Source organism: Watersipora subatra, chromosome 10, assembly GCF_963576615.1.
Source record: "Watersipora subatra chromosome 10, tzWatSuba1.1, whole genome shotgun sequence".
Classification (NCBI taxonomy): domain Eukaryota; kingdom Metazoa; phylum Bryozoa; class Gymnolaemata; order Cheilostomatida; family Watersiporidae; genus Watersipora; species Watersipora subatra.
Genome location: NC_088717.1, coordinates 354,267 through 377,394, shown reverse-complemented (window position 1 = coordinate 377,394; position 23,128 = coordinate 354,267). Strand labels below are relative to the sequence as shown.

General features: G+C 42.0%; 1 protein-coding gene across 2 annotated transcripts in view; it reads left to right on the top strand.

The window, feature by feature from the left end:
• Positions 1 to 884: 884 nt before the first annotated feature.
• Positions 885 to 23,128, top strand: part of LOC137405823 (amidase-like) — a 29,614-nt gene continuing 7,370 nt past the window's right edge. Inside the window, exons 1-8 of one of the 2 annotated variants that reach the window (XM_068092240.1) lie at positions 885 to 1,210; positions 15,436 to 15,534; positions 15,723 to 15,849; positions 16,721 to 16,893; positions 17,077 to 17,346; positions 18,214 to 18,359; positions 18,760 to 18,916; positions 19,374 to 19,492. In XM_068092240.1, the coding sequence (XP_067948341.1) occupies positions 1,189 to 1,210; positions 15,436 to 15,534; positions 15,723 to 15,849; positions 16,721 to 16,893; positions 17,077 to 17,346; positions 18,214 to 18,359; positions 18,760 to 18,916; positions 19,374 to 19,492 (1,113 nt within the window). In that variant the 5' untranslated portion in view covers positions 885 to 1,188. The remainder of the gene's footprint in view (positions 1,211 to 15,435; positions 15,535 to 15,722; positions 15,850 to 16,720; positions 16,894 to 17,076; positions 17,347 to 18,213; positions 18,360 to 18,759; positions 18,917 to 19,373; positions 19,493 to 23,128) is intronic. The other variant, XM_068092239.1, reaches the window with a different exon arrangement.

The window sequence follows — 23,128 nt, the reverse complement described above, 5'->3', positions numbered from 1 at the left end:
GAGTTATTAAACCATATTGGCTCCCTGTTATCATTTTTCTTAGGGATACATTTAGGAACAAATCTATTGACAGCTAGATTCATGGACGTCTCAAAAATCTGCCAGACGGAGTTGATACTCGTTTTACTTTCAATTGCCTGTACTATATCCGTCAGGGAATCAGTCAAAAGTTCCTTAATAGCAGTAGAATCAGCCTTGTGGTATAATTTGATAAAAGAAGGCTGTTCATGAGATGTCTTAAAATTTGCTGCTACACAGAGTTCAACTAAAAAATGATCGCTGATACCGGGGTTGATTATCCTGTAGTCATAAACAAAACTAGACTTATTTGTCATAACTAGATCTAAAGTGTTTCCTAGCTGATGTGTTTGTTCCATTATAATCTGACGCATATCATGAGACAAGATGCAGCTCAAAAAAGATCTATGCAATTGTTTTTGATTTGAGTTTGATCGAATTTGTAGGTTGCACCAATCTATATCTGGAAAATTAGATGTTGAGAGCAATGATAATGGGGGCCTGAATGATATACAGGCCCCATGGGGGGCTGTATATCATTGTTGAGAGCGATGTAAAAATATTCCATTGGAGATCAGTATGTCGATCGGGTTTGTTTGGAAACGAGCATTTTTGTTTCTGGTCTTTGATGCAAGACTCTGAAGCTATACGGCTCTGGTTTTGATAGTCATATCACGCGGGACAATCGCGCTTTTGTGCCTACTGATGCGAGAGTTTTGGACACCACTTTTAATTTGCCTCTCGCTGGTTTTTAACGCGGCACAGTCGCGCTTTCTCGACTTCTCTCACAAGAGGTTTTGGAGCGCTTAATTTCCTCTCGCGTCTCGGGACAAGACGAACGGAAGTGTTGTAAATGTTCAAAATTTACTAGCTAGCGCGGTATTTTAAAGCGCATCATTTGCAAGCATGATGGATTCCGTAACTATTTGCGAGTAACAAAACTAGCTTAGCTTGCGGATTTATGCCGTTTTCACGAGGTGGATGCTTTGCAGATTAACTCAAACTTGCGCATCATAGAAACAGTGATGGATTAGATTATTTCTATTGAGTTACTGCATCCCTGTCTGCATATTTGTTGGCACTTGTAACCCTAGCTTATAAGCTGGTTCAGCTCCACATGGTTCAGCACGGCTACAGCCGTGCATTGCAGCCATTAAAGTGCAACTAAACATGGCAAACTCGAGGAAGGCATGTAAGTAGTCTAATAAAAAAGTTGGCAATAGTCAACCATACTGTTTTAAGAGTTCCATGTTACAATATATGTTCAATTATGGATGTGTTAGGCTCAGGCTATATTGGCGTCTGAGCTCAAAGCAGTACAGGTGATCTTGGCAATTACGGTGAGTGAGTAAAGCTGGATAAAGCTAGCAAATAGAGCTAGTGGATAAAGCTAGTAGATTAGGTAGTACAAGGTAGTATAAGGCAGTTTGGCAGATATATAGAAGGGGGAACGAAAGGTGGGCTTCTTCTTCACATCAATACATGTAAGTGAACTCATTTATACAACAGTATAAACACACAAAAAACTGTTAATACTCGTATTACGTCATTAAATAGCAACAAATATTATTGTTTTTATGTGCGAAATATTTTATTGTGGCAACAGTTAACCTAATTATTGTGCAGCCTGTAAAGGAAACTGCCGGTTCCCTTTACCTTCCACAAGACTCAAATATTAACCCATGTGTTAAGTGGCAATGAGCTATATTTAATAAATAAATGTATACATATACATGCATGACGAGCAGAGAGCATACATGCAGAAAGCGTGTACGCTATGACTCTGACTTTGGAACACTTCTCCCTTTTTGTGTTTTTAATCGTAGCTTGGGCTTCACCCCTTTTCATTTGTTTTCTTACTTGGGCGTCCTCCTGGTTCCTCAGTATTTTCTCTCGGTACCTCGGTCTCCTCTCTCAGTGATTTGGTTTACTCTTGGTAGCCTGGGATCCTCCCAATGGTCAGGCCTGCCTCGGTCCCTTGTATTCTCAGTCCTGCGACCATGGTGGCTAAGAAGTTCATTATTATTACAGCCCTGGTCATTACGCTCTGCCGTTACATTCTCTCCCCCCCCAGCGGAGGCCCTGATGGCTGTCCACTCTGCGCTAAGAGGGAAGAGCAGTCAGAGTCGCTGTTGCCGAGCACCGTACTCCAACCTGGCAACCTCTGACTCAGCAAACGCCTGGTCTGCTCCTTTCAAGCACCGGGCCCTGATGCGCAGGCTTGTCTGTAGCGCCAGTCGTTGCTACTGCTGGCTGTCTTCCAGTAGCTGCTGGGACCTCTCCTCATGTTGCACATACAACTCTTTGTCCGTCGGTGGAACACCGAGCATGCAGGTTAGTTACTCCACCGGGCTTTTGGGCTCCGCTGTTAAAGGCAGAGGTCCAACCAAATGTGACTTGACATGAGCCTCTGTTATTAGAGACAGAGTTGCTCATGGAGGCAGCCTCGCCAAGGCACTCTCTGTTTCCGCCATTTGGTGTCAGAGCTAACACCCACGTCCAGTCCCTATATCAGTCAGGTGGCCGAGGGCTGTGCCAAGAAACATCAGGTGCTCTTTGTCGTGGGCTCGAGGGCTGAGCCGATGAGAGACTCATGGGCCGGGCTGACTCTCCTGGGACATCACACTTCTGTTCCTTCTTCCGTTCACTTCAGAGCTGCCTTTGGAGCTCTTTTAGTTGAATTCCGAGTTCTTGGCTAAACTCTGGGTCTTCAGCCCAATGCTTCACCAACTCCAGCTTAGCCCTAATCTCGGCTGGGGTCTCCTTCCTCTTGGTCCTATTCTGCATTACTGTGTCCTGTACCATGGGCACCTCGCTGGGGAACAATCGCCCATGCCTGTTTGTACAGGGCAGTGGCCGACCGTCTACGGATATTACTTGCTTCTTGAACATTATGGTGCACTGATGAGCCATTAAGAAGGGCATCCCAATGATGGTGTCTTTATTGATTAGGCTCACCACAAAGACCTCCTTGGTCTTTACTTCCCGGAGTCGTATAGGCAGGTGGAACAGGCACCTGGGGTGTCTGATAAAGCTAGAAGGGGGTATAAGCTAAGTCGGACCGGCTGTTAAGACGAGCTTCCGACATTGCATCAGCCGTGGTCCTTCAAGCTGATCTCCGAGTGTGCTCCTGGCACTGCAGCCTAATGTAGCTTGATCTGGTTTGGAGCACGTCGCCATGTCCATGATGCCCTCCAGGAACTCGGTTTCCAGTTCCTTTAGAGCCTCATAGTCATTCCGAAGAGCTACGGTCAAAGTATCCTTCACCGCTATCTGTGCCAGTGTCACAAGGTATGACTTCCTCTGTCTCAGCTCTATTACTCTCCCGAACTGGAGTTCTTCCTAGCAGGACATTCCGGACCAGCAGCCTGTTGGGCCGGCCATTACGACTGGTTTTTAACAAGGCACTAGAGTAAGCCATGTTGCCAGGAAAATGGTTCGTGGCCTTAGTGCAAGCAGTAATTGGCCCTACTGTTGCGGCTCTTAGCCGTTTCTCCAATTCTGTAGCTTCTCTCTGGGGCAGTCCGGGCGGACGTGCCCTTGGCCTCCACACCCCTAGCTTTCGAGTGACTTCCTTTCAGCTTCCTGAGGTCGACCTTTCTCCTCCCGCAGTTCACGGACCTGTTTTGTAAACTCCCGCACTAACCGGGTCAGCTCGCTGACAGCTTAGACCTGGACCACTGCATTCTGTTTCGCAGCCGCCTCCTACTGACATCCAAAAGACGGCTCTCTGGCCTGACCTGAAGGAACTCTGTTTTTGTCCGAACAGCCTCTGCCAGCATTGCCGTTGGCATTGCCAGTAGATGCTGCTGTAAGCCGGCGTGGTTTATGGAGCTACATAACCGCTCCAGAGACATATCGGCTCTGTACGAAGCCGGCAGGTCACCATAAGCTACTAAAACCAACTGTTCTACTTGGCAGGCATTCTCCTAGAGAATAGTGGCAATGGCTCGCCTCAAGGTGCTCAGCTTACACCAAGCCTGCCTTGGGGAGAAACTGAACTGGGCTCGAAGCGTGTCAAAGACTACCTCCTCGCAGTCACTTTGTCCGCAGTCTTCAGCCTTGCTCTTCAAGGCATCTCGGAAGTGTAGCAGGCGGGCCTCCTCTGTCCTAGCATTAGCTCCAGCTACCTCCTGGAATTGGCTGAATAAGTTGTCAAAATCTCCAGTTCCTGAGTACTGAGGTGCCTTGAACTGATGGACCAGGCTAGGCCTGAGCCTGGAGTGCCATTGCCAGTCCTTCGAGGACCTCTGCCAGTCAGTGCATTTCTCGGTTTGCATTCCTGGAGCGTCGGCCATCCATTATTGAATTAAAAAAACTCGCCGAGCTCCAGGCGGCGCTGCTCATGCAACACGGCTTACCGAGTTCAGGGAACTCTTTTTCCTCCACTCACTCTGTTATATGTGCACTAAGTGTGTGTGACCTTGAAGCAATGTTATGGGTAGTCCAGCTGGTGTTATCTTTATGACTCATCAGTACTGATCAAGCAGCCTAGCTAAGCAGTCATCTTGAATTATCCTTGTCAACACTCATACAATAAAACCACCTTGAGGAAACTCCACATTATAACATGGTGTCAGGACGGCTATAGCATATAATGTGGATTATCGCTTCTGGATAGTAATGGCAGAGGGTGGTTTGCGAGCTCCCGGCTGCTTTATATCCAATTCTGGCAACTCCAGTGAGACTAGCGGAAGCTGACATGAATGGCTTGAACAATTTAACTTTTATATGCTAGCATCAGAGAAGTCAACAAAAGGGGGATAAATCCAAGTAGCCATACTGTTAACCCTACTTGGACCACAGGGTCAAGAGATATTCTGAACTTTCAATCTTTCTGAAGAAGACCGCAAGGTTATGAAAAAGGTTAAAAAGGCATTCACCCGGCACTTTACACCGCAAGTGAAAACTATCTATGAACGGTACAAGTTTCATAACAGAACACAGCTTCCAGGTGAATCATTCGACAATTTTTTAACTGCACTACGCGGACTCTTGTCTACTTGCAATATACATTCTGATGAACAAAATAGTGCTCTGATAGACAGGATTGTATGTGGCATTAACTCACCAGAAGTCAGAGAGGACATATTCAATTTAGATGGCAATCCCGATTTGAACAAAGTCATACAGCTGTGTCGTCGGGCGGAAGCCATCAAAAATTATTTTACAGATATGAAGATCGACAAAGAGAATGCTAGTATTAATACAGTACAACAACCGACTCATCTAGCTCACAAGAACAAGAACAGCGTCAAGGTAAAGAACTGTAAATACTGCAAGTCGAATCACCCTAAAGGAGCATGCCCTGCATACGGCAAAGAGTGCCGAAATTGCCACAAGATGAATCATTTCAGCATAGCTTGTATGGCACCACAACGTAAGTCTACTGCCAAAGCTGCATATGAGCTAGTAGAGACCAGTGGAGAACAGAATGACATAACCTTTACTGTGAACAACAACAAGAGCCGAAGAGAATGGTGCATCACCGCAAGGTGCAATGAAAAGCCGCTACATCTCAAAGTTGACACTGAAGCTTCATGCAATGTCATGCCTAAAGGGATATTTGACTCTTTATCAGTGCATACGCCTCTACAAAAGTATGGCAAGTCATTAATTTCATTTAGCAACCATGATTTAGATGTACTAGGTAAAGTAACATTGTTGGTGGATGTTAGCGCTCATTTTGTACCACTAGATTTTGTAATAGTGTCATCAAGTGCCGGTCAAAAGACCTTGTTAGGATTACCAAGTGCAATGGAATTGGGTTTAGTCAATGTCTCAAATACAGTCAGCGATGACCTTGCTAAAGCTTACCCAAATGTGTTCAGTGATTTGAGGTGCCTCCCATGCAAACATGCCTTGCAACTGAAAGAAAATGCTAAACCAGTAATTCAAAGTGCCAGAAGGGTTCCCTTTAGATTGCGCGATAAGTTGAAGGACACTCTTCAAAAAATGGATTCTCAGGGCACTATAGCCAAAGTGAAACAAGCCACAGATTGGGTTCACCCTATTGTAAATGTATTAAAACCAAATGGCTCATTTAGAATTTGTCTAGATCCTACCCAGTTGAATAAATGTTTACGACGTGAACATTTTGCACTACCAACGGCATCAGAAATATTTGCTAAACTATCTAAATCGCGGGTATTCACAACGTTAGACGATACATCTGGCTTCTTACAGTTGGAGCTAGACGAAGATGGTAGCCTACTCACCACATTTGCCACTCCCTTCGGTAGATACAGGTTTTTAAGGTTGCCATATGGTATTTCTTCAAGCCCAGAGATATTTTGTCGCACAGTTTCTGAACTATTTGAGGATATAAAAGGCGTTGAGTGCTATGTCGATGACCTCTTGATTCATGCACCCACAATGGCTGAACATGCCGCAATCCTTAAATCAGTGCTAGAGAGGTGCAGAGAAAGGAACATCCGGTTAAATGAGTCAAAGTGTACATTCAGACAAAAGCACATAAAATATCTAGGTCACATAATTGGAGATGGGGTCATCAAGCCTGATCCAGCTAAGATCAAAGCAGTCATTGACATGCCTCAACCACAAAATGTGGAAGATGTTCGTAGATTGCTTGGAATGGCAACTTATCTCTCAAAGTTTTGCCCTAATATGTCAGACATAACCACCCCGCTGAGAGAACTAACCAGAAAAATGCGACTTGGTCGTGGTCAGGCACACATGGCGAGTCCTGGGCGCAACTGAAGGCTGTGGTGACATCCACTCCAGCATTGCGAATGTTTGATCCAGACCTGCCTATTGTATTATCTGTGGACTCCAGTCAGTTTGGCATGGGTGCAGTGATAATGCATAACGGGCAGCCAATTGAGTTTGCTAGCTGCACACTGACAGACACTCAGAAAAAGTATAATCAAATCGAAAAAGAATATCTAGCAGTTCAGTTTGGCTTAAGAAGATTCCATCAATATATATATGGTCAACATGTAGTGGTGGAAACGGATCATCTTCCACTCATAGGAATCATGAATAAGGGTGTTAATGATATCAGTCCCAGGCTATTGAGAATGAGACTACGCAATCAATTATATGATTACACACTTGTGCAGAAACCGGGTAAAGCTCTAGTTCTTGCAGACACACTATCGCGTGCTTTTTTGGCAGATTTATGTGAAGATGCGGAAGCGCTAAGCTCACTAGATAAAGAACAAATTCATTCAGTCACAAGCGGTGTCCTTAGAAACTCAACGTTCAAAGACCGGCTCCTTAGCACAGTGCAATCAGACAGCACTCTACAAATCCTTAGCAGCTACATACGAAATGGCTGGCCAGCTAAGAGGAGCAAGTGCATTGAACCACTGAAACCATTTTGGGCAGCAAGATATGATTTGACGACACACGATGGTCTGATACTTAAAAACAGTCAAATAGTCATCCCAGTGTCTATGCACAAGCAGGTAATAGATATTATTCACATAGGACATTTAGGGGTTAGTAAGTGCATAGAGAAAGCCAAAAATTCCGTGTACTGGCCAGGTTATCAGGGGCAGATACAGGATGTGGTGTTGAGTTGTGCAACATGCCAGGAGAATGTTAGGGCAAATGCACAATGTGCTTACGAACCATATGACATACCGCAGTATCCAATGCAATCAGTAAGAATAGATGTTTTTCACTTAGCTGGCAAGGAGTATCTAGTCACGGTAGACAGATATTCCAAATGGCCTACCTGCTGCGAGCTGAAGAGTGCAAAATCAAGTAACATTGTCGAGATACTGCGTAGGCAGCTCCTTGACTTTGGTAGACCTGAGATCCTAGTTTGTGATAATGCCTCGTATTTTACATCTTTTGAATTTGAACAGTTTCTAAAATAACTTGAGATACAGCACATCACATCTAGCCAATATTATTCTCGTTCTAACGGCCTTGCTGAAAGGATGAATCAAACTATCAAGAGCAGCCTGAAAAAGGCCCATGAATCAAATCAAACATGGTTTGATGTCTTAGCCTCCCTTCGATCTACACCACTGGGGAGTAAATTACCATCCACTTCAGTGCTATTACAGTCAAGAAATCTAAGAAACAATCTTCAGTTCATGCCTCAACAGCTCAAACTTCAAAAAGTTGACATTAACGTCATTGAGAAAGTTTTCAGAAAGCGCCAGTCACAAGATATGTTTAACACAAGCCCTGCTAGGCGACCTATTGAGATGTGTGTAGGCATGAGAGTGTGGTGCTAACTAGGCCATCGGCGTTGGGTAGATGGTGTGATCATCCATAGAGCAGAGACACTCAGGAGCTTTTATGTGGATATCGGCAAGGGTAGAGTTTTTAGAAAGAACATAAAATTCTTGAGGCCATACAAGGAAGCCTCAACAACCCTGCAATCTTCGCATTTAGATAACAGAACCATGCAGAATTTTATGGCAGTGGAACATAGATCGGCACAAGGTGTAGACAACAATGACACAAGGTCAGAGGCCACACAGCCTTCAACCTCATCAGATACCTCAGTCTTCACCCACCAGCCCAGTAGTATTTATCAGTCACTTCCATCTGTGCCAACGCACACAACTAGGTCAGGTCGCATATCCAAACCACCGGTGAGGTACCCCCAGCCAAAAAACTAATTTTAAAAATTGAGCATGTAACACTAACCTCGCTTAGTGAGCTGCATCCACCAACATACATTTTAGTTAATTCAGCTCCAAACTCTATTATAAAAATTTTCTATTTTTATGCTTTTGTATTCACTGACATTTTAAGTTTTGTTTTACTGTCCTCCCAAAAAGGAGCGTGTTATATGTGCACTAAGTGTGTATGTGTGACCTTGAAGCAATGTTATGGGTGGTCCAGCTGGTGTTATCTTTATGGCTCATCAGTACTGATCAAGCAGCCTAGCTAAGCAGTCGTCTTGAATTATCCTTGTGAACACTCATACAATAAAACCACCTTGAGGAAACTCCACATTATAACACTCAAGCAGTGCCCGCCAACCACCGACGGCGATAATGCTGTCTCTAGCATAAGGGCTGCCAGGGATCAGGGATGCTCCTGCTTCTTGACTCGGTCTTGTGGAGCTGAAATTTTCAATCCCACTGCTGTCACCAGTGTAAGAGAAACTGCTGGTTCCATTTACCTTCCACAAGGCTGTCACATAACAACACCGTGTGGTAAGTGGCAATGAGCTATATATTTGATAAATAAATATGTACATATACATGCGCAACAAGCAAAGAGCATACACGCAAAGAGCATGCGCGCTATGACTCTGACTTTCGAAAGCTTTAATCTCCTTTTTTATATTTTTGATTGTAGTTTGGGTGCTGCCCCTTTGCCTTTTTTTTAGACAGGCGTTCTCCTGGTTTCTCAGTCTTCTCTCTCGGTCCTTTGGTCTCTTCTCTCAGTCCTTCAGTTTATTCTCAGTAGCCGGGCTCCTCCCGGATGCTGGGCCTGCATCGGTTCCTCATAGGCTCAGTCCTGAGACCGTGGTGGCTAAGAGGTTCATTATTTTTATAGCCCTTGTTACTGCGCCCTGCCGTTACAAGCCAATCAACTGGATTCTTCCCATGGTTTGCTATACAACCCTTCAATTTGCCATTGCTGTTTGTGTTATTGCTTTGTGCTGCGAGTTATAGTAGCAATAAAAATACTGCATTCTTTAACTATAGCTTTGCTTGATTTCCCTAGGAAAAGTAGAGTAATAAATTCTTGTCACTGTTTCTGACTTTAGCAGTGTGATATCAGCCAGCGTATCATCGCTGCATTCACTATAAGTGCTACTGGCCGAACACCAAGAGTTCTTATTGCGTGCGTTGATATCAGTGGAGTATAAAAGGAATAATTCTTGTCACTGTTTCTGACTTTGGCATTGTGATAACAGTCAGCAAATCATAGTTGCGTTCACTGTAAAACTCAACATCAATAATTATTGCGATTGGCTTACCAAGGTGTGAAAGGTGGGAGAAGGCACCTATGACAGTTTTCGGGTCTGCCAGCAACCCAAGCAAGCAAGAATGTTGTGAGTAGATTCACTGATAGTGGTAATTGAACAGATGTAAGTGTAGATTGTTTAATGATATTTATTTATTCTCCAAACTACCGTGAAGTCTTTGGTTTGCCATTCTAGCTTGCTGATATAACTTGTAATTTAAAAAGTGCTAATACAGAGTAATAAGTTGTGACACACTGAAAGGTTCTAAAAAGACTGACCAAAAAAGCTCAGCTACAAAGTAACACCAATCGAGCCACTACCTGCCGCCATCAGCCAATGAAATAACCCAGCAATGCTAACCAACCCAAAGCATCAATGACCCCCAAATTGTTATTACAGGTGTGACCCGGTCATCTTGGCTAAGGACAGACTGCATAAACATGCAATTATATTTCACTTTTTGATGGAGGCTAACAAATCCAATGCCCAGCTCAGCGCAACAGTGTGCACACTAGAAAAAGTTCTCTGCAGCACCCATAGGTCTAGTTATTGGCTCACTATCAAGTCTGTTTATCAGCTTCCCCTCTGTTTATTTGCTCACCCTCGAGTCTGTTTATCGGCTTTCCCTCGAGCCTGTTTATCTGCTCGCTCTCGAGTCTGTTATTGGCTCATCCTCGAGTCTGTTTATTGGCTTGCTCTCGAGTCTGTTTATCGGCATGCCCTCAAGTCTGTTTTTCAGCTCGCCCTCGAGTCTGTCTGTCGGCTCGGCTCACCCTCAAGTCTGTCTGTCGACTCACCCTCGAGTCTGTTGTTGGCTTGTTTGGGAATTGTCTACCCTTGTTTAGTAGGGTTCACTTTAATGGTGGCATCGGTGAGATTATCTGTGCTAGAGCAATCTAGATGAGCTCTGCCTGTTTACATGTACATATCGACAGGTAAGGTTTAAAAAGGAAAAGTTAGAAAAGGAAAGGGCACATCATGACTGTCACGACAAAGGCGCACTCAAGCAGCTGCATCTCAGCCCATCCCAAACCCACATTCGATAAAACAGATAATGTGGACACATTCATCACTAGCTAGGAAGCTATTGCTTAACATTACAGATGGAGTGATGGTGAGAAGAAGCTGCAATTGAGGCTACTCCTAAAAGGCCCTGCTGCAATGGGAACTACTGGTGACTCATGTGAGGAAATGTACGATCAGCTACATGCAATCACAGTATGGACTCACTAAAGATATGGAAATACTCTTTTGCGGGGATTGAAACTGCAAGCAAAATAATGCATTAATAGAGTTTGGGAACAAGTGATGGCATTAGCAAGACAAGCATATCAAAACTCAACAACTGAACAGCAGGATCAACAAGCGAAACAGGAAGTCTTGTATGTGGTGGCAACAGTTCCACAAATGGCATGGCCATTGCAGTTGTCGCCACCAAGTTTTCTCGCAGAAGCGGTAGATGTCATCCATAAATACTGCTCAATGATGACTGCTGATAAAGGGATCCACCGTTTTAAGGCTGATGGTGTCCAAAACCTGAAGAAGCAAATGGAGTTGTAGGTTGAGGAGATTCGCAACTCACAAAAAGAAACACTAAATAAATTTGCTTTCTTGCAAATGGAACTAACCCAGGGATTGGTGGAATCACAGAGGCAGTTGGCAACCACTCAGCGTGAGCTATTAAATGGGCTGGCAGTCGACAGGAAGCCTCGAACTTTTAAGGACATTTGCTGCCACAATTGCCAGAGTTTAGGCCATATTTCTTGTGACTGCAGGCAAATGAAGGCGGGAAAGGAATCAGTTCAGCAGTCATAAATCCTGGACAACCTGAACCAAACCTAAGGGATGACATACGAGTTAGTTTCTGGTAACCATCCGCGACCACTTCATATTATGTGCGGGTTCCAGTAGGAAAAACAAAAATTAGGCTCTTTCTCGATAATGGTTCCCATAATTCTCAAAAAAGTCCTGCAATGGCTACCCCTCGCAAGCATCTTCTTACACACAACCCCTTATAGTTGAAGACCAGGGTGTGCTGGCAGACGGCTAGCAAGTTCCCTTAGAAGGGACAACAAAAGTCACATTGAAGATGGGCAATGAAGTATTCGAGGTGATCTTTATCATTGCTGAAATAGCCAATCATATCCTGTAGGATTTTGACTTCTTCAAGAACTTTAACTGCCAAATTTATTTCAAAAGCATTCAGCTAGTTTGCCGAAAGCAGAAAATCGACTGCTGTGCCGCCAACGGTAAGCCCTTGCAGGTCAAAGTCTAGGCAAAATACAATACTTCCTTGCCACCCCGGAGCAAGAAGCTTATTCAAGCTAGGTTGAATTGAATTTGGAATCATGGGCCAGCGTGCATAAAACACACTGGCGGGTTGGTAGGGCTAGCAGTAGCCTCATCAATACATCAACCCAAAAATCAAGATATCTGTATACGTATACTGAACTAATTGGAGACAGAGATAGAGCTGAAGTCGGGACATGTAATTGCAAGCTGTTTAATGGTCGGTGTGGTAAAATATAACTCAAACATAAGATCAACCAACGGAACATTGCCTGAAGACCTTGAGAATGATTTTAGACAGTAGTTTTATTGGTTGAACAATGACCAAGTAAGAAAGGGCAACTGGATAATTGCAGTCTATTTTCAGTATAGGCAAGTACAACCTGGAAAAACCAGCTGTTATCAAGCATACTATTCCTTTTGTTGGAGATGCATGGCCCATCAAACAAAGGCCTTACCGGCATGGCCCCGTGCGAAAGGCAAAAATAAAGAAGCAAGTGCAAGAGCTCAAGGAACACGGCTTAGTCAAGGAGGGCCATGGGGCTTGGAGCTCCTCGTCGTGTTAGTGAAAGAAAAAATATAGCAGCTGGTCCTTCTGTGTAGACTACCGCAAGTTAAACGAACTCACGACTAAAAATGCATACCCCCTCTTTAGAATTGATGACAGCTTGGATGGTAGCAAAGCTACCTGGCAAGACTGGATCTTGTCAGTGGCTACTGGCAAGTGGAGGTAGAAAAGTCTGCAAAGGATGCTGCGGCTTTTACAACCAGATTGGACCTCTGGGAGTGGCAAATCCTCCCTTTCGGCTTTACCTCAGCACCATCTACATTTGAACAGCTAATGAAAACAGTTCTACGGGAGTTCCATTGGCGCACACTGTTGATATACCTAAATGGCATACTTGTTCTCTGCTGATTTTGATATTGACCTAGAACGTTTGGAAGTCTTTCATAGACTAAAGGCAGCCGGATTGAAGCTTAAGCCATATAAGTACACACTTTTTGGGGAGAGTGTGCATTACCTGGGGTAAGTGGTTAGTGCCAATGGGGTGGAGACAGGAGTTGCCGAAATTAAAGCTCTGAGTGAATGGCCCATGCCCAAACAAAAGTCTGATGTCAGAGCCTTTCTGGGCACTTGTTGGTATTACCGCAGGTTCATTGTAAGTTATGCTGAACTATCTCGACCTCTCAGTCAGTTGTGCTCTACCCAAGTAGGATTCTGCTGGGATGACGAGTGCCAGGATGCCTTTTAGACTTTTAAGAAGCATCTGATGACAGTGCCTGTGCTGGCATACCCAGACTGCTCGAAACCTCGTCCAGACTACTCGTTCTACAATAGATACTGACGCTGTCCAAGTGGCTTCAGGAGCAGTTTTGTCACAAAAACAAGATGGTCAAGTAAGAGCAATTGGGCACTATTCCAAAATACACTCACCCAAAGAAGCTGACAATTGCATGACGCAGCTGGAGCTACTGCCTATGGTGAAGGCACTATTATATTTACGCCTGCAACTGTATGGATGTAAGTTTGAGATATGTACCGACCATGCCAGCTTACCATGGTTACTTCGAGCTTCAACTTCAACGGGCCAGCTAGCTCGATGGTTTAAAATACTCTCAGAATTTAAATTTACTCTGTAGCACCATGAGGGACTGAAACAACAATGCAGACAGACTAAGTCGGCAAATCTGCCAAGATTCAAAGCAATGCCAATGCTACCTTTCTCTCGGAAGCGTCTCAAGAGCAGCAAGTATGCATAAATGCGATATCCACTCTTCTAGTAGGACGCCAAAATGAGTTGGTTAAGGCCCAGGAGCTGGATGAACACATTGGGGTTGTGTATCAAGGGATCAGGGACCAAAATGTCCTTCAGACCAACTCCTAGGATGGCAGGCAAAAAAGTTGGTAGAGTTATGGGATCACCTAAAATGAGATAAATTTGGTGTACTGCAAGTTGAGTTCCCCCATCAAAATAGACGAGCTACTAGGGTAATACGCCCCGTATTAAACAAGAAGAAGAAACGCGAACGGCATACCAAGCTGCTCGTCTCAGTTTCAATAAAACCCTGGCCATAATTCACCAAAGTTGGTTATAGTCTTGCATGACAAAATACACTAGGGGCTGGAAGACCATGATTACTTGAGTCTGTTTATCGGCTCCCTCTTTAGTCTGTTTATCAGCTCGCCCTCGAACTTGTTTACCAGCTCTTCCTCAAGTCTGTCTATCGGCTCGCCATCGAGTCGGTTTATCAGCTCACCTCTGATTTGAGGTTGGTCTACTATTGCCTAGAAGGGTTTACTTCAGTAGGCTTATTTTATAGTGTTTGAATGCTCTCTTACCAGGCTATCTTGACACGTTGTTAACAGGTCTGTTGTGTGTGCAGGTCCATGCGTTAAGACTCGGGGCTGGTGAGTGATACTAGGTTAGGAAAGTGAAACTTGTTCAAATATATTTGGTGCCCTTAAAAGTTCTGAATTTCCCATGATATAAAAAAGTGTATCAATTACCATTGTTGTTTTATGATTGATTGATTATTAGAAGGTATTTCACACCCTTATTGTTTGGTGATACAAACACATTCTGAAGACTGGCAGCAAGTCAATTGATTCTACTCTAGAACAGATGAAAGCTTGGTGAGACACAAACAGCTACTGTCTTTCCTTCTATACTTGACTCATACTGGTACTTACCTAGGATGAAGTACATCAGAGAGACAATACTTTTTACTAAGACTTAATATTTAGATGGTAATCTCTATAAGAAACCTAATGGTTTCTTATGGAGAGTTAAGCAACTGTAGGAACACTCAAATTCTATGTCTATGACATGTCATTATATAGTTGGCTTAACGTAAAGGTGTCATGTGGTCATCTGAGGGTGTCATATTTTGTAAAAGGCTGTTTGCTCTCTTTTACTGTTATATTAAATTATTGTTATTAATTAAATTATTAATTCATGAACTAAATTTTTTGTTTCTTCCAGAGCTCAATTTATAATATTTCTGATCTGTTTGGCTTTTGGGCTTTAGCTGGTTAAGGGTAGGATCATTTTGACCAGAACACAGCCATCAGCTCTTCTTATCAGTATTCAATCGCTTATCTATTTGGAGTTAGTACTTTGGTACTAATTGAATTGTAACATACGTACATTCGTAACATTTGTAGCTTCGTACCCTCCTGTAAAACTGAAAAGGTCGCAAGTGTTTTTTACTGTACTCAGATACGCCCCTGGTAGAACCCGCAACGGAAGAAGATGTTGAGACTATCTGTGAAGACCTCGGGCTAGGCATAAACGAAAAAGAGCTCGAGGAATACCGAGGTTTGTTCCTCTTATAGCCTCCTTATTAAATTACTTTCCATTTGAATAACCATGTGCAGTGGTGCAGATGGTAATGGGATTGGCCAAGAAAGTTCGGGTGAAGTGCAATCTTTGTTCTCAATGCTATAAGCGTGTCTTCAGACAGACAGACATGGATATTATTTTTGTAAAGATTATATATTTTCTAGAATGGCTGAATGAAGCACTGAGTGGTTGCGACCAGATACAGAACATAGAAGAAGAGACAATACCTGTCCTGTACCCGAGGGTTCCAGGGGTGAAGCCCCCGGCCAAGGACAACATCTACAATGCATGGTATGTACGTATATAACCCTTTGAATGCCTTACAATATTCTATCTTAGCTTCTGATACAAATTATACCAGAGTGTTCATGTTTATAGAGTAGATAAATGCATGTTATTTGGACTCCTCTGTCAAATATCAGCCCTGTTTTTAAAAAAACTCTGGTAATGGCTGCGAGACTGTCTGTGGATGTTTCATTTAAGACAGTAAAGTGGTACAGATTAACTGCTTCAGGGTAATGATTGACATGACATCTGTTCTAATCTTTAAGAACCAAATATCTGATGCTGAGTAAGAAAAACCCTTTTAGCAATTCCATCATATTCATTTCTACTTTAAAAATCAGCAGTCACCACATGTAGCAATATCTGATTGTACAGATGCTGCTATAAAGAGGCATAGAGGGATAAGATAGAGTTGTGAGGTCTAAACAACCTGGTTTAGACCAGGTGGTTTTGACTCGGTTTAATTCAGGTCCAAAAACTTAATCTTATGTTTTTTTCATTTCAAATTTTATTGGTAGTGGTAAGCAATAATTATTGCTAGAAGGTCCTTCATTGTTATTTTAACACAAATATAGACCTCAAATGAAAGGATTTAGTATTTACTCAATTCAATATTCAGGTTTTGAAATGTTAATGTCAGACTCCGTTTCTTTCCGCTTTCATGAAAATAATGTGTTGATTTTAGTTTGTTTATTTTCCAAGTGAAAAATTAATATGCCTTTTTATTGAATCGTGCAGAAATTGAGTCAGTGATGAACAATCCATTTTAATAGGTGATACAAAACAATGATGAATCTGTGAAAATAGAAAGGAATATTCTGAAGGAGTTACTTTGTTCTATTGATAGTCCATTTTATGAATAAATTGGTATCTGCAGGGCCAGCTCGGTTCTTATCAAGGGTGAGCGGGATGGTTTACTCAGCGGTAAAAAAATAGCTATCAAGGACAACATATTTGTTGCTGGAACTCCTCTTAAAAATGGCTCCAAGGTCTGGGATGGATACACACCAGAGTTTGACGCGACAGTGGTGACGAGAATCTTACAAGCAAGTGAGAGAAGATTGGATGTTTTCACATCTACATTTTATACATTTGTTAAATAAATTTAACACGATTAAAACCAGACCTTCAGCAGAAATGTTTTGTGCAGATTTACGCATGGAAGTGGAAATGTTTGACTCGCCACTCTGTTCACAACCCTGCTAGAACCTCATACTAGCTTTTATATTACAGGAGGGACAATCATTGGCAAATCTACCTGCGAGAATCAATGTTTTTCTGGAAGCAGTTTCACAAGTCATGGTGGGCCAGTTAGAAACCCTCATGACACAGAGAGATCAGCAGGTGGTTCGAGCTCAGGAAGTGCTGTGCTCGTCGCTACTGGTGAAGTGGAAATGGCTTTAGGAGGCGACCAAGGTGGCTCTGTACGCCTTCCAAGCAGCTGTACCGGTTGTGTTGGATTGAAACCTACATGGGGTCTCGTCCCTGTCACTGGGTCATTAGGTATGTCGTCATCATATAATTAAAACTTCTATATTCAATGAACTAAAGGATTTCACAGAGCAAAGTAACATTTTCACTGTTGTTCTAGCAAAGTCTACATTAACCTTCACTCAACAAATGGAGTACAGAAAGCCCTTGTTGCTATAGCAACAATTAAACAACAATGATGACGTTGAAATCCTTAAACTTGAAATCACTTTGTTCACTCAGCATAATATTCACTGCAATGTTCTTTGACAAAACCAAAATATAATTAGTTAGCATTTATTGCAAGATGCAGTCATTGCCCTAAGTTTTATATTACATATATACGGCAAAACCCTTTTATTGCGATGCAAAGGTTTAGTTTCAGCGAACAAGTTTGACAAATTTTTGTGTTTTCTCTTCAAATACAATCTTGATGTAAGAGACACATGATAGATGAGGAAGTCATGTTATGTTGTTACTTGCTATAACATGAAGCTTACACTCAATTTATTAGAAATAGAATGTTTTACCCTCTTGTAGAAGGACCGTTTTCTGGTTATGGCATGATAGGGTAGGTAGATATACAATATGACATGTTAGATAAATGCAATATTTAATAGAGGCTTAAATATTATTATAGAAGAAACAGTAAAAGAAATACAATAAATAATGAAGAGATTTGCATAGAGAAACGAACTTGTGATCAGACGAGTAACAGTGCAGCCAACAGACCATTTGAGGCCTCCGCTATCATTCATACTGTAGTTAGATAACAACCTACAACCGCTGTCAAGTATCAATAGATTCTGGTATTGTATAATATGGATAATCCATTAGAACTTTTCTAAGTTACAAATATGAGATTCAGTTAATACAAGTTCGTATATATCGCTTTGTAAGGAATGATGCCGGCAGCTGATCACATCGGACCAATGGCCGCTACAGTGGCAGATGTAGCTCTTCTCTTAGAGGTCATTGCTGGATATGATGACGGTAGAGATCATAGACAGAGACCAGATATACTCAAAACTCATTACAGCGAATTGGTATGCAATGATGTTTTTTTACTGCCTTGTTTTGTTTTATCTGTAAAGAATTATAGCTAACTGTGAGATTGAGAAATAGACCAGATGCGCTAAGAGTCTAAAGAGAGAAACACAAAAGCTGGTAAAAGATAAATTTAGGATTGTTTACCTTTTACTAGACTTCCTATACATGGATCATCAATTCCTAAACATATCAATTACCTAACTGTCAGTATACGGTAGACGGACAAACTAGACTAAACATGCATAGCAGGTGAGCGATCAGAGATATTCTAACAAACATGGCAAGACAATTATCGTATTGATATGAAATCAGGAGACAATTTCCACAGTTCACTGTACAAAGGCTGATGGGCGGCTGGTATGCTCAGCAATACAACAGTTCAAGTATTTTTTGTAGTTAAAAGGAGACTTGTCCGGGAAAAAGTTCGCATCAGTGAAGGAAGGATTTTACAATGCTACTGAAGAAGTCAAGACTGAGATTCAAAGTGTTGTTGATAAAATGAGGGCCGCTGCCGCAACTGTAGATGAGATAAGCATTCCTTTACATTCAGATGGTAAGCTATTGATATGTTTGGTCTTATAAATTGTATACCATTGAATCTCCTACAAACAAGAGTTGTTTCTATACAACCATAACTCTACCCACTTTATTACTCAAATTGACCTAAACGGCTCAAGTTACAAATAGTAGCTCGAATTCTTAGACCCTAAAACTATAACTTCTTAAAATGAGGTTAACCTGTATAACCATTTCTTCATATAATTGGTGTTAACTTGAAGAAGAGGTAAATGATCAGGGCTGCACTAGATACAGTACTTACATTTTTGAAGATGTTAGAGCTAATCCCTCTGATAACTTACACTTTAACGTCTCTCAATGTCTACAGATACACTCGCCTGATCCTGGTATCCTTCACGCCTTGTCATGTTGAAAGTTTTAACTTGATGTTTTACCGGGCCAAAACTCATTGCTTGTTTCAAATTATATACAGACATGTTTACTTACTACAGGCAGTGCTGTTTTTGGAGCTCTGCGGGCATCCATGTATGACAATATGATACGAAGTCACGGTCAGGCATCAGGATACAATGAGTTCTATCAAGTCTCTGCTATGAAACACTCCTTCAAGGTATGTTGCCCTAAAACAGGAATGGCCAAACGTTCTTGCTAGAGGGCCAGATTTTAGAAATCGAGATGTCAGGTGGGCCTGGAACTTTTCATTGTTATAACTACATCTATATATATATACATGTATATATATAACTATATATATATAACTATATATATATAACTATATAAAATTATTTTCTCACCCCGGTTAACCCATATGGGTGGTAATTTCTGCTCTAACTCGGGTATCCTACCAAAGACCTGGGAGTTTGAGCACTCGCCTCAAGATCTTAGCTGTTCTCAATAGCGCACTTTTCTGCAACTCACCTGAGTTAATCGCTGTCGGTATCTGGGCAAGCCACATTTTGTGCGCCGGTGTTATTGCACCCAGTGCTCCAATGACTACTGGAATTACAGTTGTTCTTACATCTCAGCATTTTTCAATCTCTTCTCCAAGAGGGAGATATTTTTCTACCTTTTCTTTTTCTTTGCTGGCTATATTGTAGTCATTGAGTACTGCTATATCTATTATAGTAGTCCTCTTGTTCTCCTTGCCCACCACCACTATATCTGGTTGGTTTGCTAGGACATGCTTGTCAGTCCAGATGTAGAAGTCCCAGAGGATCTTAATGCAGTCATTTTCATTGACTTTACCAGGAGCTTCCCACCAGTGTTGTGGTTTATTAAGGCCATACTCATCACATAGACTTCTATACACAACATCTGCGACATGATTATGCCGCTCAGTGTATGCGTTTCCTGCTAGCTGCTTGCATCCACTGATGATGTGTTGGATGGTCTCAGGTGCATCTTTGCACAGTCTGCATCTAGGATCGTCTCTAGTGTGATAGATTTTTGTTTGGAGTTGCCTTGTTGGGAGCACTTGCTCCTGGGCTGCCATGATTAGCGACTCTGTATTGGCCGTTAGGTTTCCTTTGTTCAGCCACATATATGTCTGGTGAAGATCGCCAACCTTAGATATTTGTCGGTGGTAAGCACCATGAAGAGGTTTCATGTGCCAGTCCATTTCCTCATCATCAGGGCGAAGCTCCATTGCCAGAGCAGCCGATAGAAATTCAGCTAGCAACTTATCTGGGGTGGCCATGGAGGCTGCATAAGCTTTGATGCTTTGTTCTTCCTCTTTCACTGTCTGCTGTACACTTTTGAGTTCCTTACCGCCATCTTTCCTATCGAGATACAATCTAGTAGTATCAGATTTTTGGTGGAGTGCTCCACGCATTGTCAGCAATTTACGAGTTGCTATATCTGCTTCCTTGATGGCTTCCTCAGTCCACTTTATTACGCCTATATATACAACTATATATACAACTATGTATATATATTTATATATATACTAGCTGCATTACCCCTGTTCGGGAACAGATTTACGTAAAGCAATAGTTTTATTGAGAGTTGTCTTTCGAACTGTAAAACAATTCCAAATATGCAATCTACTGAAATTTTTGTGCTGATCTGACTGCATACACATATGCAGTTGTACATGTCAATAATGTTGGAGAGACCAATGGAAATATGCAATGCGCTTTACAGCTAGTCTACAATGCATCAGTCTCGAACCACTCAACTCGGAATTGTCCTAATTTTGTACACAGAACTGATAATGAAATTGACATTGCTAGGCAAACTGAAGTTTTTCAAACTGGCAGTATTGAAAAGTTTTACATATTTTAAATTACATATTTTAAGAAATTCTAGAAAATATTTTCCTATTGCACTGCTTAGCTATCACCAGCATTTATTGAATTGAAACTTCTACATGCTTGAAATACTAATCATGACTCACCAGTTCTTCGTCTATAGCCTGTGTTTTGACATGGTATATACAAACTGAGCAGCAGTAATGTGGTCGTGTTGATAAAATTTATTATCAATAAAGTCTACTATATAAACTACATATATGGCCTCTCGCCTTTTCAACGTAAGGCATTACATCTAGAGCATTCTTGGACATTCGTCCCATAGAAAAATTCAGCCCTATACTATGTTGCAGAACTGTAGTCAAGTGTAAAGTTTTCTGTCCATACACGGCGCCTGGTAGCAGCTGCTGTTGTTAGTGCATCTTGCTGTTGTCGCCGTTTCATCTGCTCAGAAAATTCAGCTCGCCGAGCAGCTGTTGTAGCTAGTGCATCATGTTCTTGTCGCCGCTGCATCTGCTCGGAGGTTTCTGCACGTCTGGCTGATGTAGCGGCTGGCCTGAGCCGTTTGAGTCGTTGCTGGGTCGGTTCAGTGGTCTCTGCACTTCTAGTGGCTGCAGCATCTATTCTGGCCTGCTCTCGATGTACCTGTGTTTGTTCAGCGGTTTCTGCTCTTCTAGCAGCTGCTATTCTGTTTCGTTGTAGGCATAGCTGTGTTTGCTCTGCAGTTTCTGCACTTCTAGCAGATGCAGTAGCTATTCTGTGTCGTTGTAGGCATAGCTGTGTTTGCTCTGCAGTTTCTGCACTTCTAACAGCTGCAGTAGCAGTTCCGTTTCGTTGTGGGCATAGCTGTGTTTGCTCTGCAGTTTCTGCTTGTCTAGCTGCTGCTTTGCGAATTCGGTCTCTTTCTCTACGGGAATCAATTTGTTCTTGCGTTTGAGCAGTAGGCTTTTTGGAAGGCATTGCACTGCTTCAAGCATTTCTAAAATTGAATGAGATGGTGTGCTTTTTTTGTAATATACGTACACTGCTCGCTTTCTTCTCACCGTTGCCTATCGCAACGCTCGGAGTGCCCGTGCAAGTTCTGTGGTAGCTGTAGTTCTGTAGTACTCGTAGCTGAAAGAAAAAGTAAAAGTAACTCAGCTGCGGAAGGAAATGAACATTTTTACTATCACAAACAGTGGCAAATCCAACGTTTTAACCTTTTCACTGAAGTAGACTCATTTATGCGTTTTCTATGGTCGACAGCGGTAGATGCATATTTGCGACTTTCCCAGCAATTGCTAGTAACTGAATTTTGTTATTCGTTGATCACATAACCAACGATCTTTAGGACTTTTATGGTAGTGACAGTGTTGTCCTAAGATTTCTCTATAAAATTAGCCTAAAATTTAATTTTAATTCTTTGTTTGAGAATTTCCAACTTGAAAACGAAGATTTTTTGTGCGAGTTCATTAAATTCGTCCGAGTTAAAAAACAAATAACTACTTATGTTGATGACATTATAGCCATTTCATATTTTTGTGATTACACAGATAATTAAAATGCACAAAGTATAGATACAACGAATTTTTTGTATAGCAGTGCTTGTTAACATGTTGGCAAAATGAAATATATAACCAAAACAAACGTTATAGATGGAGTTTGAAATGGTAAAAATATTGTATACATATTAAGCAATATCGGCAAAATGGCTGGCAGTAGGCCGATAGCTTAATTTGTACATGAACGCAAGTGAAAGGGTTATGTATTGAAAGTGTGGCAATTCATAGACAACACAACATTGTATAAGAAGTACTTACCTTTTTGATGTGTAAATTTAGTAGGTGAGAACTGCGTTTTCCAGTGACCGCAAGAAACCAACTTTCGCGTGACCTTCTTGGTACACGTTGGCAGTAAATATTAATCGCATGTAAATTACTATTCATTAATTTATTTTATTTAATGATTAGTACATTTGTATAGCTGTATAGGCCGCCGAACTCAGGACGGTGCTTTTT